The 17,464-nt window shown below is 54.0% G+C and overlaps 3 protein-coding genes across 4 annotated transcripts in view; 1 reads left to right on the top strand and 2 right to left on the bottom strand.

Annotated features, from left to right (window-relative positions):
- Window positions 1-8,438, top strand: part of WDR73 (WD repeat domain 73) — a 29,893-nt gene extending 21,455 nt beyond the window's left edge. The window contains exon 10 of the transcript XR_003912999.1: window positions 7,747-8,438. The gene's annotated coding sequence lies outside the window, so the exon portion shown is untranslated. The remainder of the gene's footprint in view (window positions 1-7,746) is intronic.
- On the bottom strand, window positions 816-11,463 carry LOC115301163 (collagen alpha-1(I) chain-like). The gene is made up of 2 exons (XM_029950848.1): window positions 11,032-11,463; window positions 816-1,600 (listed from the first exon to the last, which is right to left on the bottom strand). The coding sequence occupies exons 1-2, from the start codon at window positions 11,431-11,433 to the stop codon at window positions 1,514-1,516; spliced, it is 489 nt and encodes a 162-aa protein (XP_029806708.1). The 5' UTR covers window positions 11,434-11,463; the 3' UTR covers window positions 816-1,513.
- On the bottom strand, window positions 2,090-9,112 carry LOC115301164 (chondroitin sulfate synthase 3-like). 2 transcript variants are annotated; one of them, XR_003913001.1, is made up of 4 exons: window positions 8,915-9,112; window positions 7,719-8,394; window positions 5,832-7,218; window positions 2,090-4,357 (listed from the first exon to the last, which is right to left on the bottom strand). XR_003913001.1 is itself a non-coding variant. In XM_029950849.1 (4 exons), the coding sequence occupies exons 2-4, from the start codon at window positions 8,333-8,335 to the stop codon at window positions 6,956-6,958; spliced, it is 408 nt and encodes a 135-aa protein (XP_029806709.1). In that variant the 5' UTR covers window positions 8,336-8,394; window positions 8,915-9,112; the 3' UTR covers window positions 6,038-6,955. The 2 variants fall into 2 exon arrangements, 1 of the variants encoding a protein (XP_029806709.1); XM_029950849.1 differs by lacking the exon at window positions 2,090-4,357 and having other exon boundaries at window positions 6,038-7,218; window positions 7,719-7,785; window positions 8,258-8,394.
- Window positions 11,464-17,464: the final 6,001 nt, after the last annotated feature.

Raw genomic sequence — 17,464 nt, 5'->3', positions numbered from 1 at the left:
CGTGAGATCTGACCTGAGCTGAAGCTGGAGGCTTAACTGACTGAGCCACCCAGGCACCCCCGGAACCCTCAAGTTTTAGACAAGTGTTACAGCCTGTACTCTGGCCAGTGTCTCATAATGTTGGGGGCCGGCCCCAGGGCCGCAGCGACAGTTATGTGTTTTAAATGATGGCAGGGTGTTTGAGGAATCAGACCCCAGAACCAGGAGTGCCAGTTCTGCAGATGAGAACACGGGGCACAGAGAGGGGCTGTGGCCTGAACAGGAGGGCGGTCATTAGAGGGACCAGCTGTACAGAGTTGTTTTGGGAGACAGGGTCCTGCCGCTACTTCCCGTGGGTTTTGCCTCCCACCCCAGGGGCCTTCAGCACATCAGCGTCTCACAGGCCTGACAGAGACGCTGTCCTTGCTAAGGGGCTCATGGAAGGGACGCTCAGAGTCATTCTGAGCACACACAATCATTCCCTCATGTGCACCCCCCACAGGAGCTGTGGCCCCCAGCAGTGCACAGCTGGGGGCTGATACAGCAGGGTGATCAAGGCCTTCTTCTCCCCCCCCCCCCGCCCCGCCCCCGAGGTGGAGGCAGATGGATCAGGGCCGCAGTCCCAGCTCTGTGCGTCTCCCCACGCCTCAGGAGGGGAGCGGCTGACACCCCACAATACAGGGCCTAGCGAGGGGCCTGCCTCCCCGAATCCGCCGGGAAGGGGCTGGTGTGGATTGGCTCTGCCTTCCCCGAGCCGAGCCGTGCGGGAGGCCTGGGGAGCCGGGGTCCTGTTCTGTGCGGGAGAAGCAGAGCTGACAGAGTGACAGAGCCAGTGGAGCGGGGTGGGGGGGGATTCGGGGCTGAACAGGAGGGGAGGGGCTCACACGCCCCTCAGCAGGGTTTGGTGCTGTGACAGAGTCTCTCCGACTCTCCGCCCTGGGGCTGAGTCTGTGATAACTCGATGAAAACGGCTCACCTTTTGACCATCCCACTCACAGGATTCACTTGGAATTCACTTATTTAAAGGGCTAATATACTTGCATCAGCTTCGGCTCTTAGGATCGGTGCCCTGAAACCCAACTCTTACTTACTCTCTGTACTTGAGAATAAGAGAATAAGAACAGGTATTTCTGCTATGTGCCTCTTCAGTTTTGCAATGCATAATTTGATTGTCATCTATTGCAACTTTCATATAGAGGTGAATTTCATGGAGTCCCAGTTATCACTTTATTGTTTTTATCTTGAGGGGTCTCCAAGTGAACAGCTTCCAAAAGCCGCCTGCTTGCCTGTCAGAAGCTTTGAAGCCAGGGTTAAGGGCTGGAGCTGGAGGAGAGCTAAAAACTAAAGCCCGCAGCGCCCCGCTCGGGCCGCGCACCGAGGTAGCCAGAACACTCTTGAGCAAGGTAATGGGTGACTAGTTTCAAATCAAGATCCCGGCACTGTAAAAAGTACGCATTGCATGGGGTTCACTGGGAAACCCCTCCGCGTGGTAGTGAACTGGCGAAACTCACTGCTGCCGTCTTCCACCGGGAACTCACAGGACCCGTCCCGCGTGTCCTAGGGCTTCGCAGATTGTAAAGTCCGGATGAAACCTCTGCAGTCTCAGCTCAGTTCCCATTGCCTGTAAGGGGGAAATACACGTGAGAGGAAACCGTGGATATTGTACTTGAATCTCCGTGTTGCATTCCAAAAGTTTCCAAAAGGGCATCTGGTTACTTCCAAACTCTTTTTGTAATGCATAGCTATGTTAATTTTAGTGTCATGAATTTCCACCCAAGTAAAGACTTTCTCATTCAAAAGAGTAAAATCATTTAAAGTAATACAGATCATAATACATATCAGGTTTATTTCCTGGCCATTAAAAAAAAAGGCAGAATAGGGGCGCCTGGGTGGCTCGGTCGGCTAAGTGTCCGACTACAGCTCAGGTCAGGATCTTACGGTCCGTGAGCTCGAGCCCCGCATCGGGCTCTGTGCTGGCAGCTCAGAGCCTGGAGACTGTTTCGGATTCTGTCTCCCTCTCTCTCTCTCTGCCGCTTCCCGGCTCGTGCTCTGTCTCTGTCTCTGTCTTAAAAATAAGTAAACAAAAAAAAAAATTTTTTTTAAAGGCAGAACTCAGATTTCTGGGCTGCCTCTTGAAGACCTTCTCCAAAAGTAGGCTCTGTGAAGTATCCTCCATGGCAGCAGGTTGACGTCCTTTGAAGGGATTCGGTGTTCAGAGAGCAGACAGTGGGCAGAGACAAGTATGGGTAAGAGAGGTGATCAGGCTAGATAGGAAGCACGGTGGTCAATCTGTCTGTGTTTATTAAGCCTTTCTTACGTGCAAGACACCACTCTGTGCTGGAAACACGTGATAGGAGGCCTGTAAGGTGGTTTGAGGACAATTCTCAAAAGAAAACTCAACGTCCTCAATAATGGCAACAACACAAAGTCCACAGTCCATCGGGACGGCTGCTTTCGACAGACAACACTTATTTGAATAAGTTCTTTTATGTTCATTAAAAAAGACTCCTTAATCATATTCTATAAATCTGAGGATAGGAAATTGTTATAGGTGTAGGCTGTGCTTTGTTTTATAATTGGTGGGTTTCTGGAAAGTTGGGGGGAAATATTTTCAAGTCAAATGCACGAGGGAAACTATTTCAAGAGGAAGAAACTGTATTCCGTTTATTTCCAAGCACCATGTGCTGTGTGTGGCAGAGTCCCTCCTTCTGGGGCTGTGCTCTGCTCGCTCAGAGACGCCCCCCGCCCCCCATCTCCAGGGCCCGCGCACCTGCACACGGCCTCCCCTGTGGGGACCAGCAGGCTCGTCAGATGCTGGGGGTACAGAGGCAGCTCCTCCAGCCCGGCCTCCTTCTCAACCACGGCCAAGGTTAGCAGTTGTTGCTCCGGACATACAGAACAGGCTTCCCCACTTCACCATCCTGTTCGTGGTCTCCCAGACCCAGGGAGCACTGAGGCCCGCCAGGAGGACTGCTGGCGACTTGGAGCAGCTCCACCCCACGAGACATCTCCTTAGGTCGAACCCTGATAATTGCTAGTTTCGTACCTCAAAAACACCAGTCTCCTGTGGTTCAGCCTAACATGCCGAGAGGAAGCGTAGGTCATGGTTTAGAAAGCCAGCCTGACCTTTCCTCCTCCAAACGATATGCTAGAGTGCTTTCCTCTCGGATAATAAGAGGAATGCGGAGAGATGTAGACAGTTCCCCAGGGAGAACCGTGGAAGACCCTGGAAAATGTACTGAGTTAATAAATCCCTGTCTAGCTGCCCAGCGCTGAGAAGGAAGAGCCCAGCAATTACTGGCACTGTGGCGGAGCCGCCGCTAATGCCATGAGTGCGGCGGGGCAGCCTCCTCTGTCCTTGCAGGGGCCTTGGGGACAAGTCTCACCCCCATATTCCCAAGCTGTGGAAATTAAGGCACAGAATCCGAAGGGAGGCCTACTGCGATGGTGATCCAGTCCGATACGGGACCAGTCCTGAATTCTCTGGAAATTAGCTTCCATGTCCTCAGCACGGGGAAGAAAGCCCGAGTAGCATTTCATAAGCCAGCTGAGTCTTCAGTGAGAGGCACACAGTGCCCTCTATTGAACTGCAACCTAAATCCCTTCTCCCCCATCTCCTGGGGGCCGTGGTATAGACGCAAGGGCCATACGGGCCTTCTTGAACAGATTCTGTGGTGCCTCTAGATTCGGTGCTTTAAAGACATTTCTACTGCATTTAGAGTCTCTCGCCCACATGGGTTCTCTGACGCGAACTGTTGTTAAATCGCCTCCCGCAGGCACCGCATTCGTACGGTTTTTCTCCGGTGCCGACTCTCCGGTGGTTGACGACACTGAGCTCTGGCTGAGGCTCTTCCAGCACTCTCCACATTTACAGGGCTTTTCTCCAGTGTGGACTCTCCGCTGGGCTGCCAGGTTAGCCTTTCCCACATCCGGGGCATCTGTAGGGCTTCTCCCCGGCGTGAGTTCTCTGGTGGCAGGCCAGATGTGAGCTTCGGCCAAAGCCTTTGCCACACTGGCCACACTGAACAGGTTTCTTTTCTCCAAAGTGGGCTAACCTGTGGACGGCTAATTGGGAGCTCTGGCTGAAATTTTCCCCATATTCACAGCATGGATGGGATTTTTCTCCGACGTAGGTTCCCTGAGAACCTATAAATTTCCCTACGTCTCTTTCTGGAGGGGGGACTGACTCTTGTCCATCTTCTAAGGGTAGTTCCCTTAGAAGATGTTTTCCTGCCCTATATTTGCCTTCCCAGTCTTTCCCCGTCAAGGTACTCTGAGACATCCACTGTGGGTCTTTCTAATAATGCCCCCGGGAGTTGGGCTGCCTCTGAAATGTTCTGGCTTGAATTTTCCTCATTCTTCGTCCTTGCTTCAAGATCTGAAAGAACGAGATGAAACTGTAAATGTAGCCTGTTTTCTGAGCTCAGAAGAACTGAACCAATTCGAAAGAGGCCCTACTAGACACTCAGAAACAAACTCTTGATGGTGACAGAGGGAACATGGTCAACTTGCCATTAACCAGGAACCAGTCATCCAGACAGCAGACTTCCAGATCTCACTCCCTCCCCCGGCTTCTAAACAAGGGGGTCTCATGGAGGAAGGCGGAGGAAAGGGAGGAGAGCAGGGTCCAGGCCCGTTTCTTCCTCTCCCCACCAGTCAGAGGCTCTGCCCCCAGGCGTGCCCCCCTCCCCACCCGCCCGTGGGCTGGCACTTAGTACCGTTCTCTTCCAGGTAGAGGGACAATTCTGGCTCTCTCTGTCCCCTTCCTTATAACTGGGAGGAAGGCCTTCTTTGATGAACAAGGAGCTGAGCCCCGTGGCTCCAAAGACCAGCAATGAAGGCTCTGTCCCTGCAGGGCAAGGCTGTGGCCGACCCGTGCCACCTGTGGCTCAACGTGGGGCTCGGTGTGAGGAGCCCACTGTGGCCACACGTCTAAGCCACACTGTCCAACGGCTCGACAGTTGGAAAGCTGCCATTTGATCTCAGTGTCTTATGTTTCTTGGTTGGTCTGGAAGCTGAGTGGGGGAAGAACCGTACATTTCTCAGCTCTCCTAAAATTCCACTGAGGGGACTGAGCCCCACCAACGAGGAAAGTAACCGTGAGAAAGTCACCCTCTAATAATCCAAGGCTGACTGCAGTTTAATGTGGGTTGCCAATGCTCACTTTTCCTATTAATCTAGGTAAGTGGTAGTTAATTATAGTTAAAAGTCTGATAGAAATTTAAAAGGGAGGGTACCTGGCTGGCTCAGTTGATAGAGCATGTGACTCTTGATCTTGGGGTCATGAGTTCAAGTCCCACATTGGGACTAGATGTTTACTTAAAAAAATAAAGGGAGCATTTAAAAAGAAAGACATTTAGGGGCGCCTGGGTGGCTCAGTCGGTTAAGCATCCGACTTCAGCTCAGGTCATGAGCTCAAAGTTCATGGGTTCGTGCCCCGTGCTGGGTTCTGTGCTGACATCTCAGAGCCTGGAGCCTGCTTAGGATGTTGTTGAGGGAGCCTCCCTCCCTCTCTGCCCCTTTCCTACTCGCATTCTGTCTCTGTCTCTCTCTCTCCAAAATAAACATTAAAAAAAAAAGAAAGACATTGAAGAGAGCAATCATCAACACTAAGAATCCGTTAATATCTCGCAGGCACGGTAACTCAGGAGGGCGGCTTTCCTAGCTGCCGCCTGCTTTTCTGTTCTCCCACAGCCTGGGGTTGCAGCACCTCCACATGAGAAACCAGGGAGACCAAGAGGGAGGGTTCTCTCCCACCCCCGGCCCAGGGCTGCCTTGTCGTGGTCAGAATTCGGGTCTGACTTCCTTGTTGGTGCAATACTAGCTTTTATTTGTTTTCATTCATGTCCCACCTGCACGGCATGTTTTCCAAAAGTCCCGGAGACCCTCAGTCCAGGGCTCTTTGCTTCTCTCCAGCCTTGTGACCCCGTCCGGCTGGGGGACTGGAAGTCCTGCTCAAGGAAAACCAAGAAGGGACAGGAAGCGCTTATGCAGTTTGCTGTCTGTTCTCGTCTGGAAGTGGTGGGTGAAATGAGAATGGAAACACCTCCCAGAAAGATCTGGTTTTAAGAAGAGAACGTTTAGTTAATGACTCGGGAAATGTGCCCCTTAAGTGAGGGGTACAAGGCACGGTGTCCATCTCACTCAGTAATTAGAACGATGATGACGATGAAAACGAACATCCGCTGAGGGCCAGCAGTGTGCCAGGATCCTCAGAAAAGCCCAGTGAGGGAGATGCTGTCACTCTGCCCATTTTACAGATGAGGAAATGGAGGCGCCCAAGAACAGACAGGTCTTTCCGTGGGAGACTGTTGTATGTAATATGCACGGGGCACGTTACATGGAAACAGATGGCTGGAACTTTAAATCTCTCCAACCTCTCTTTCCTCCTAGAACGGTTACTAAATATGGTTTCTATGACATTACTAAAAGCAGACAGGAAGCAGGGCAAGACCCTCAAAGTTGTGTGTGTGAGTCACCCCGGGCTACCAGTTAAGAAAGCAGCGATTTCCCTCCTGATGAGCTCATTGCAGAGCGATGGACAATAAAGGTCTGTCCCGCTTCACGGTCCCTAAAGCTTCCCGCGAAACCTCATCCCCCCACCGTCTGTGGGCCCCTGCGGGGAGAGCTAACCACTGGGGTTCCCCCTCGGAGCAGGGGTTGGGGGGACACGGCTCCTGGGCTCCTCGGCCAGCTCACTGCCGGCTCCCGCCACACCTTCCAGCGCGGCCTCCATTCTGCGGGAGGCCGCCAGCCGCCTCCACAGCCTCAAAGGCACCGGCCCGGGTCCGGGGTTCATCAGGGCGTCCCTCTCACGGTAGAAGGGGCAGGTGCCCAGCCCATGTGTGCTTCTGGCCTTGCGGTAGAAGGTCTGCAGGTTTTAGAACCGGTAGCGACACTGCTCCAGGGAGAAGCCGCGCTCCAGCAACCGCACTCCGGTTACCACGGCAGGTACAGTTTCTTGTGGATCCAAGACTCACCGAGAATCCTCCCCCAAAATCTTGGTTTCCTCGTAGCCCCAGTGCACCCCTGCCACCTTCTCATCCTCCAGGCCCTGCAGCTTGGCCCACGTCTTGGCTTTTCTCGGGACAGGCAGGTGGCCAGGCTGGCTTCTCCCCGCACCGGCTGCTGCCGGGGAGTCGCGGGCACTCTCCTCTCCGGGACGCTGAAGATCTCGCCTCCGCGGGTCCTCCTCCTGCTCCTCGGGGGAGCCGACCCTGGGTGGGGAGGTTGGCAAATCTGTTTGCAGGGAGATGCACAGAAGACACAGTGGTTGGGTGAATCTAATCCCAACCACTTTATATGCCAGGGAGGGGCCAGACTATTATTATTATTATTATTATTATTATTATTATTATTTTAAGTCTAAGGGGATTCTTGGGAAGCCTCGTGAAAGTAAGATTCAGGCTGCGAGGCAACAGTGAGAAAAAAATCCAGGCCCTGATCTAGAACTACACATGCACGTTCATCTGTCCTGAAACAAATAAAACTCAGGCTCCCACCAGAGGCTTTACTGATCATCTTCCTAAAATGAACTTCAACACAGTATCCTCTCTGGGTTCTAGAAACTCATCCTTGGTAGCACTGACTTTGGTATTAGATTACAGTCTCTCTTCAAGCAGGATTGAGGGCTTTGAACAATTCGATCCCAGAAAGGTCTGGAGTAGCGAACACCAAAGATAATGTCACAGCTACCTTTTTGCACAGGAAAACGGAGCTCTTACCCAGCGAGACCTCACCTGCAGGTTTCTCCCAACTTCTTTCCAGGCGTTTCCTCCGTCCAGGTCCCGGCTGCCTCCATGCCTCCTGAGAGATGTATATGGCCACGTGGCCGAATGTCACCAACTCCCGGGAAAACAGAACACCTGTCCAAAATGTGCTGCCTTGGGACAAAATGCCTCTCTACATGGCCTTCGTCAGAGGGCAGGTGACAAAAAGGACGTAGAAGAAACGAAAAAGTGAGTTTTTGTTGGCTTTTAAAGGCGATGAGGGGGAACGGAAAGGGAGCAGGGGAGAGAAAGGAAAGAAAGAAGGTGACCTTTGCTGAACGCCAGTGAGCTGTGCCGGAAGTTTTCACACTTGCTCGGTATACAGTCAGTACGTGGCAGAACCAGGATTTGAACGTGGGGCTCTGTCCCCTCCACCCCTCCCCAGCCCTGCACACCATGTGGGCGAGATTCGGATACGGAGAAAAAGAAGTAACCGTTCCCTTTAAGGCAAACACACAAATCAGCATGATCTTACAATCTCGGGTTCAAGGAAAAGAATGACTTAATACCATTCCTCCCTGCTTCAGCTGTGGGGCTGCCTTGCGTAAGGAGGGGGGCTGGACAACATTTTTCTGGCTGCTCATCATCCCCTGGTCACTGCCACTCTCCTCCAGAGAAAGACCCCGAGTCCCAGGATCAGGCAGGGCTGTGGGGAAGAGAAAGGAGCCATTAGAGGACCATGCTCTCAACTCCTCCTGAGGACAGGCCCAAGTTAGCTCTGAAACAGAAGAGTCTTCCCCCTTCTCTTGGTGTCTGCTGGCTCCCAGCAAAGAAAACTGATAAAAAACCAAAATGACACATTTCTAAGAGGAGCGTTCCTGATTTTTCCCTCCCGCATCCATCCAGGTTACTGACGCAGTTTCAGGATTTTCTTCAGTTTTGATAACACGTTTGCATCATCTGAATGGGTCCAGGGACACATGTACCTGTCCCGAGATGACTGCACTTTGGTTTGACACCCCTTGTGCTTGCCCGCCAGCCAGGCCTAAAAGCTGTGCCCACACCTGACCTACTGGGCCAGTAACCGCTCACGTGTGCTGGGAGAGGCGCCGCAGGCCCCGGTGTGGAGTTTTACACAACATGCCAACCAAGGCGCCTGTCACAGATCCCCCAGCGTCATTTCACCTGCCCCCTCCTCCTGCCTTGGGCCCTCTGAGGGAACTTACCCGCCCCCTCCCCAGACGGCTGCTCCTGTGCAGGCTGGGGGTTCTACTTTGGGACTGTGACTCCATGGTTCTTCCAGTTCTGGCTGTGAGTTCTTCACCACTGCCTGTAACAGACTGTGTTTGCTTCGGATGAGATGTTTTGGGAACCCAGTACTGATCCTAGGTGTTCCTTCTCGTCCGAGTACACCCCCGTCCCTGTTCAAGGACTAGAGGGGTTGAAATCCTGTAGGCGCTAAAACTTAACTATCCCAAGATACAAAGAAGCCGGGGAGGAAATCAGCGGCCTGCGAATCACTGCAGGCCAGTAGGCGTGTGGGTGTGCGGAAGGCTAACAGATAGGGTCCGGGACCCAGGCTCACTGCGGGCCTCCTGGCCAGCTCTCCTGAGGCAAGACTCAACCCCCTCAGCAAGACGCAGCCAACCAAAAATACAGCTATTTTTCAATAGGACCCAAAGGTTCAATGTTGTCAATAAAGACCAGTGCAGCCACCTGCCTCAGGCTGGGTGCCGACGAATGAGAGCTGTTCTCCAAAAAGAAACTAAAAACCAAACAACCCACAAAGCCTAGCTTTGCTTTTCTTCCGCTTGCTTCTCCTTGCTGAGAGTGGTGCTCAAGCCCCTCAGGCCATTCTCTAACCTACCGGCGGGGGGCCCCACGGAGCAACCACTGTTAGGCGTTCTCTGAAGAGTCAGTCTGAGCGTGAAGGAGAGCTGCAGCCACCAGGCCCAGGGAAGGAGCAAAGGCCACTTGGCCACAAAGTGCTACACGTCACCCACGCTGCTGGCAGAAGGGGGGCGGGGTGCTCTGTCTCTCGCTTCCCCCTACTTTAACTACTCAGAACAAGGTTCTCGCTTCTCGCCCAGAGCCCCCATCTCCCAGGCTCTTTCTGCAAGTCTTCCACCAGGGCCACGGCCTCCTCCCAACTCTCTGGATGCTTCTGTCTAACCCAGAACTGGTCTCCTGAGGAAGGACAGTCAGGAACTGCTCCAGGCCTAGCAGCTCCGGGATCTGCTCTTTGGTACACCTCTCTGGCCTCGGCCACTGGTGAGAGCCTCCGGCATTGGATGACGGCCTCCCGGGGTCCTCATGCTTCTTGACAGCAGAAATGCCAACAACACTGGCAGGAAGTCTCTGGTCCAGGCTGACTCCTTTGGGACATTTCCTGCTCCTGGTGGGAATCGTCTTCCAGCTTCACTATTCGAAGCTCTCCTTGCACTTGAATCTGGATTTGTGGTCCACGGCTACAGCCATCTTCCAGCTCGGGGAAGAACCTTGCAACTGGGCTCTGACGTTCAAACCCCTTCCTTTACGTCACTGGGGAGCTGCCATCAGATACGAGTCACTAAGCAGAACTTGACATTCTAGAGCCACAGATAACATGTTAGAGTGAATGCTAGTGACCATCACAAGTGTCAGCCCAGCAGGACTGAGGTGAGGAAAAGAGCTTCCCTGTTGTCGCCTTCCCACGACCCGGTGCTGGGGAGACCGCACTCTTGTCACTGGGGAGGCAGCTCTGGAAGTGTAAGAGGAGGGTCGAGAGCTGGAGATCCGGCTGGAAGGTAGCGGGGCTTGAAGCTGTGTTTGCAAAGCAATTTACTCGAGGCGAGAAAATGTCAGTCATCCATACTGATGAATGAGGATGGAGAAGACAATGGGGACCATAAGCCGCCCACCCTCCCAAGCCACAGGTCTTCAGAACTAGAGTGTCACATCAGTGTGGCAGGACTGCACCTTGGAGAGCAGCACCCGGAGGGAGTTGGCTCTAAGTTCAAAGGGTCCAACCTCTAAACTGCCCTCACCTCTGGCTGGGTTCTCGCCTTTGGGCACCCCACTCGGGATTCCTCAGCCCTGGAGTAACTGTCTCCTGCACCGGGAGATTATCCTGGTTACAGTTACAAGCTGTAAGAGCAGGGATACTAAAAACAGACGCACACCGGGTGTCAGAGCAGGCAGGAAAGTTAAATACTTGGACTTCAACTCCCTCGAAGCCGGACAGTCGTGGCTCAGAGACCCCCAGGGACTTGCCCAGGGTCACTTGGCTGGTGTGTGGCAGGAAATAAACGGGCTCAGCGCCTGGACCGTGGACTAGGGGACTGGCCCGCAGAGCCTGACTTACACTGTAAGGGTACTCTCCTCCTCGGGAGACCTTCTCTGGAAGCCTTATGGGGTAAACGCGGGCCCTGGGGACGGGGTCGCCTCGGCGGCTACAAGGCCAGGTCGTCGCCGCTGAGTCCGGTGGGCGGCGCGAAGGAGGGCGCCGCCAGCACGAGGGCCACACCTCGCCCGCGGGGCCGCGGGGCCGGGGCGGAGGCTGCGGGACCCTGGGTGTCGGTCCGGCCACGCCCACCGGCGAGGGTGGCCAGGGTCTTAAGCGGCGGCCGCGCGCACCCTCCAAGGCCCTGCGACTCTGGGGGCCGGGGCCCGCGGCCCCTTCTCCGCGGCCGCGCAACGTCCCCAGAGGACCCTCGAACCGCTTGCCTGGACCCGGAGTCCGGGCGTTCGGACGTCCACTAAACATCGGAAGTGGAAACGCGATCCCCAGAAGGACTCGGCTTTGCCGGACTCCCTTTCCCATAGGCCTCCGCCCGTGCCCGCAGACTGACAGCAGCAGTAGCCAATAAAGTATGAGGATGGCCTAGGCGCCTCTGCGTTTCGGACGAATCGCTTATGAGGGGTGGGACTTTGCTCGCCGGAGCGGGGAGTCCAGAGCCACAACTCAGACCCAGCGGAGGAGGTGTGGTTCTACCGTCTCCCCCACTGTCCGGGCCCTGAGAGGGCCGCCTCTGGGGACAGGCGTCTGCGACTAAGCAGCCGAGACTCCAATTCAGATGTTTCTTCCCTTAAGAAAGTACTTTTTTGGCATGGTTGTCCACTGTGGTAATGCTTTACCACCGCGCACACACACATACACGACGACCACCACACGTCCACCACATACCCTCATTTCCTGCCTGCACAGTCCTGGGAGACTGAACTTAAGGTGAATATTTTGACAAGAAGAGTACTGTTGACGCTTATTCATTCAACAATCAGTCGCGGAACATCAACTTTGGCCCAAGCCAAACACTCCCTCCTCCTAAGGAATGCAGGCCAGCCGAGGATGCATTTTTATTTTTATTTTTCATTTATTTTTAGTGTCTCTAGGCCCAAGCTGGGGTTCGAACTCATGACCCGAGTTCAAGAGTGGCATGCTCCAACGACTGAGCCAGTTAGGGGCCTCTGGAGGATGCATTTTTAAAATGCTGCCCTGAACAGCCCACATATCTCCAATGCAGTGTGGTAAGTGCTAAAAAGGAGCCTTCGAAGTAAGTGCCTGGAAAGGGTTACAGGAGAGCAGCCGGAGAGGCCACGAGGGAAGAAGGGCGCCTCAGCGGGCGGGGGCAGGGAACTGCATTTTATTGAGCACCTACATTGCGTATTTTCTCTGGTTGGGATCTGACAACGAATCCTGCAGAGCAGGCCTCACTCCCTGTTTAACAGCTGAAAGGTCCAAAATTCAACTGAAGGTGGTGAAGCTGTGCATCTTCCCACAGAAGGGGCAGCCTTGGGGCCCGGGGTTGGGGCAGGGGCAAGGGAAGGACAGGATGACAGGAGGGCTTTCCAGAAAGCCCTAAGTCCACTTGTGAATCTGGGCCAGGAGAAGGCTTTGGGTTCCCACCATCAAGTCACAGAGAAGCTTTGCTTTTACACATTTTCTTTCGTTTAAGATTTCCCTTGAGGGGCGCCTGGGAGGCTCAGTCGGTTGAGCCTCCGGCTTCGGCTCAGGTCAGATCTCACGTTCGTGGGTTCAAGCCCCGCGTCGGGCTCTGTGCTGACAGCTAGCTCAGAGCCTGGAGCCTGCTTCCAGTTCTGGGTCTCCTTCTCTCTCTGCCCCTCCCCCTCTCATGCTCTGTCTCTCTCTGTATCAAAAAAAAAAAAAAAAAAAAAAAGATTTCCCTTGAAAAGAGTTTCCACTGTGGAAGGAAGAGAGGGAGGGAGGAAGGAAGGAAGGAAAGAAAAAGAAAGAAAGTTAAAAATTTCTAATCCACATCCCTGCCCTATTATGCTAATTCAGGGAGCTCCTGAACAAGTGTAACTTTCACTGGAGGCAAAATCAAGCAGGGAGGGGGCAGCCCCAAGCACAAGTCATACCCGCCGCCAACACCGCATCCAGGACACGCATAGGTCCGCAAGCTGTGGGCCACACCCCTCAAAAGTCTACACACGTGAGATACTTTCCCACTTGTGGCCTCCTGGTCCCTCAGAGGACAGTTGTCCTTAGAAACATAGACAGGTCCCGTTTTTGGTGAAAGCAGGCTGCATCTCGGTCAGAGTTATCACTATTACCACGGAGAATAGGATTTCGGGGTCTCTGCCTTACAGAGTGACTGAACTCCTCCCAGCAGCCTTCTGGGGTGGGGGCAGCGAGCGCTGTCCTCAGTTTTGCAGATGTGGAAAGTGAGGCCTCCGGAAGTGATTTGCCCACATCGTGCTGCTAGTTAGTGGCACAGGTGTGTCTAGAACCAGGTCTGTCAGATCTCTTTTTTTAAGTTAATTTATTTGGAGAGAGAGAACATGCTTTGGGGGGAAGGGCAGAGAGAGGAGGGGAGAGAGAGAGAACCCCAAGCAGTCCATGCTGTCAGCACAGAACCAGAAGCAGGGCCTGGTCCCAAGAACCAAGAGACCACGACATGAGCTGAAATCAAGTGTCCATCATTCAACCGACTGAGCCACCAGACACGTGACAGGTCTCTGGCTCACAACCCGCCATCCTGGATACCACAGATGTGAGGACAGGGGTGGGAGGGACACACACAGGAGCCAGTAAGCCTGAAGGGCGGCGCCATTTGGGACAGCCGGGAGAGGCAAATGTCTGGACGTCAGTTTCAGCAAGAGTTTGGTTTCTAGATCATTGATGTATTTAGAAAAACCTTGCGCAGATGTGCTTAGAAGCGGTTCGTAGGGAGACAAGGATTTCCAGATGAAGGAGATAAAGCTGATCCTCCAGGAATCCGACCGACGACGGCCACATGTAACGCGTGGAGACTAGTGTCCCCAGAGCCCCCGGATCACCCGTTTGCCCCCAGTTTAACCAGCAATGCTAACTTACCTGCACCAGGGGGCCTGTCCAACAGGAAAGCCGGGAAGAGTCAACAAGCCATCTTGGGCGCTGAGCAGACAGCATGGGGGGACACGGAGAACAAGTGGCATTTGAAGCATCTGTCCCTGGAGGGGGTTCATGGCTGCTGTCTGCCTGTCCCTCACAGGACTGCTTTCTTTCATTCCCTGCTGCCCGAGCACTCTCTGATCACAGAGCCACATTTCCGTCACTCAAGACCAGGAACAAGGGATGCTCTGAGGGTGGCTTGTGACAGGAGATGCCCTGCTATACATTAATAATTGGAGTTCTAGATTCTCTTGGTCTCTTGGAAATTGAATTAGCAGGAGCCCGTCACCCAGGGTCCGGTCATCTCTGTGTATACCGGGGAAATCCAGTCCCTGCACCGGAAAGGCGGTGGACTGGAACTCTGTGGTAAATTGGCCAAGATGTGCCCCCGCTGAGGCCTCCTGGCAGGCCCGCCCGCCCACGGATGCCAACCACGTACGCAGCACAGAGAGGCGGCGCCTGCCCGGTCCTGGGAGCTCGAGGGGCTGGGTGCTGTGTCCTTGGAGCCGGGCTTCCCGCCCCACAGCTGTTCCACGGCCAGGCCTGTGAAGGGATGGAAAGTTCTCTGAGTTGGGACACTGGGAAGTGCCAGCAGGAGGGGAGCCAGGGGCAAGAAGGCCGCAGAGCCACAGCCCCTGCTGACACCAGAGGCATGAGCTCAGTTGCACCAGTGACTGGGTGGAAAGCCAAAGGGAATCGCCCCCAGCCCTTAGTCCCCACCAGGCTGGGAAACCCTCGGTCTCAAAATCTGACCATTGTCCATGCAATTCTACTTCCACTTCCTCTGCGACCTGGGGCTACTGTATCAAATCAAGAAGGTAGAAAAAGGAAGGACCTTAATATTCTGTCCAGAAATTTGAGGCAGCTCAACAGAGCCGGGCCACAGGGGAGGTTAAAATGGCCGTGCATTTGCACAACCTCCAGGCTGTCTGGGAGGGACTGTGAGTGCAAGCCCAGCACGCCGGGTCCCTGCTGAGCTCCCTGTGAGGAGACGGGACTCCAGAGCCAGGGATAAAGGGCTGGGAAGAGCCACCACCGGTCACACGGTCCCGTGCCAGGCAGGGCCAACCACAGCCGTGGATCTGGTGGATGCCAGCTACGGGGAAGCCTAGGGGCCAGAGTTGTGTGTGTTTCAGTGGTTGGTTCTTCTCCCCATCTTGTCCTCTAGGTCCTTGTCAGGGCCTTGCTAACACAGCGAAATAAAGCGCAGGTGCTGGGCAAGGTATGCACCGCAGCTCCCTCGGAGCCTCCGCGTCCCCAGCCCTGAAGTGGGGATGCGGACCTGCCTCTCGGGGTGGTCCCGGTGAGGCGTGCGTGCGTGCGGGTCCAGCGCAGAGCCTGTGCACTGTCACGCTGCGTGAGCTGTGCCTGGGGGCCGTTCTGGCTTATCCTAAACTGTAAAACCGCAGCCCAAAGGGAAGAAATTCCCTTTTTGAAGGGAATGAAGTCTCGTTATGATCTGCCTCATATTGTAACATCCCTAATAAGAGCGGGGGAGTGTGGTTAGTGGCCCAAGTGTCTAGAACCAGGTCTGTCCAGCTCCCAGGCCTCCCTTTACTATGACAAGCTTGACAACAGGGACAGAGTGACAGAGTGCTGCCTGGGTGCGGACCCGAGGGGACTTCTGGGATGTGGCCGAGCTGTTTCTTAATCTTGAGCTGTTTCTTGATTCATGGGTGTGTGGAGTTTGTAAAAGTGTCATGAGCTTACACTTCTGTGCACTTATCTGTGTTGTATTTTAAAATATATTAAAACAAGGGGAGGGGGCGTCTCGGGATACAGTCATATGAATGCACTAGGATCAAAGGGTAAGCGTGAGATAAGATACAGTCTCTAAGCCTCACTGCTTGTCCAGACAGAGACACAGACTGTGTACTAAACTCGGCTACAGGAAAGAACATGCCTAGTTTTCCACTGGCTTCTGACATCTGTGACATTTCAAAAATATAAGTTGTTTCATTAGGATACTGGTTAGTTTTTTGTTTTTAGCTTTTTAAAATATTTATTCATTTGTTGGTTTATTTTTAGAGAGAGCATGTGCTCGTTGAGTGTGAGTAGGGGAGGAGCAGAGAAAGAGAGAGAGAGAGAAACTTAAGCAGGCTCTACAATTCATGCAGAGCCTGATGCAGGGCTTGATCTCATGACTGTGAAATCATGATCTGAGCTGAAGTCAAGAGTTGGAAGCTTAACCAACTGAGCCACCCAGGCACCCATTTTTTTTAAGGATTAAAAAAAAATTTATTTTAAGAGAGAGAGTGCACAAGCGAGGAAGAGGTGCCGAGAGAGAGAGAAAGAAAAAAAGAATCTTTGGTTCCACACCCAGCGGGAAGCCCGATGCAGGGCTTGATGTCACAAACTGTGAGATCATGACCTGAGCCAAAATCAAGAGCTGGACACTCAACCAACTGAGCCACCCAGGCACCCCAAGATTTTACTTCTTAAAAAGTGTTTCGTATTTATTTTTGAAAGAGAGAGAGCGAGCAAACAGAGGAGGAACAGAGAGAGGAGACACAGAATCCGAAGCAGGCTCCAGCTCCAAGCTCGCAGCACTAGAGCCTGACATGGGGCTCGAACCCACAAACTGCAAGATCATGATCTGAGCCAAAGTCAGATGCTCAACCAACTGAGCCACCCAGTCACGCCAAGACTTTTTTTTAAGTTATCTGTATACCCAGTGTGGGGCTCGAACTTACAACTCTGAGATCAAGAGTGGCATGTTCCACTGACTGAGGCAACCAGGCGCCCTGGTTAGTTGATTTTCATAAATGTCTTCAGCTGTGACTTCATTCACCACTACCACTCACCGGAGCTGGCACTGTGGTTAAAGCTCACTCATCCTGCTACCAGAGGGCGCTGTGGGGCCCGAATCCAAGGTCCAGGGCAGAGTTGTGGGCCCCACCTGCCCCTTGCATTTCTGTGTATCTTCGTGAAGGGAACTCAATTAGCAAAATTTAACTGAGTTCCTACCCCACGTCGCGTCCTGAGCTGAGTGCCAGCGGTCAGTACAGGTGTGGTCATAACACAGAGAAGGCCAAGGGGCAGACTCCTGGACGGTGTTCGGGTGGCAGCACGCGGGGAGGCCTCACAAAGGAGACGGTGCCCTGAGTTTTCAGAGATGTGCAGGTGAGCCCTGGGGAGGCCTCGCATCCCAGGCCGGGGGCCAGCGCGAGGACAAGCCAGGCTCTGGGGAGCACGTTCGGGGGAGCAGCCAGGGGGCGAGGACAGTCAGCGTGTGGAGGTCCCACAGAGGCCCCATCGGGCGGGCTCCATCTGCGCTCCAGGGAACATGGCCTCTGTGTAGGATGGGGAGCCCTGGGGGGCTGGAACTGGGAAGTGAAGGGCTAGAGGTCCTGCTGGCTGCAGCCTGGAGGGCCGGGGGGGGGGGGGGGGGGGGGGGGGGGGG

This window comes from Suricata suricatta, chromosome 9, assembly GCF_006229205.1.
Source record: "Suricata suricatta isolate VVHF042 chromosome 9, meerkat_22Aug2017_6uvM2_HiC, whole genome shotgun sequence".
In the NCBI taxonomy this organism is placed as follows: Eukaryota; Metazoa; Chordata; class Mammalia; order Carnivora; family Herpestidae; genus Suricata; species Suricata suricatta.
The sequence above is the reverse complement of the archived record's forward strand: the minus strand, read 5'-3'. Positions and strand labels throughout refer to the sequence as shown.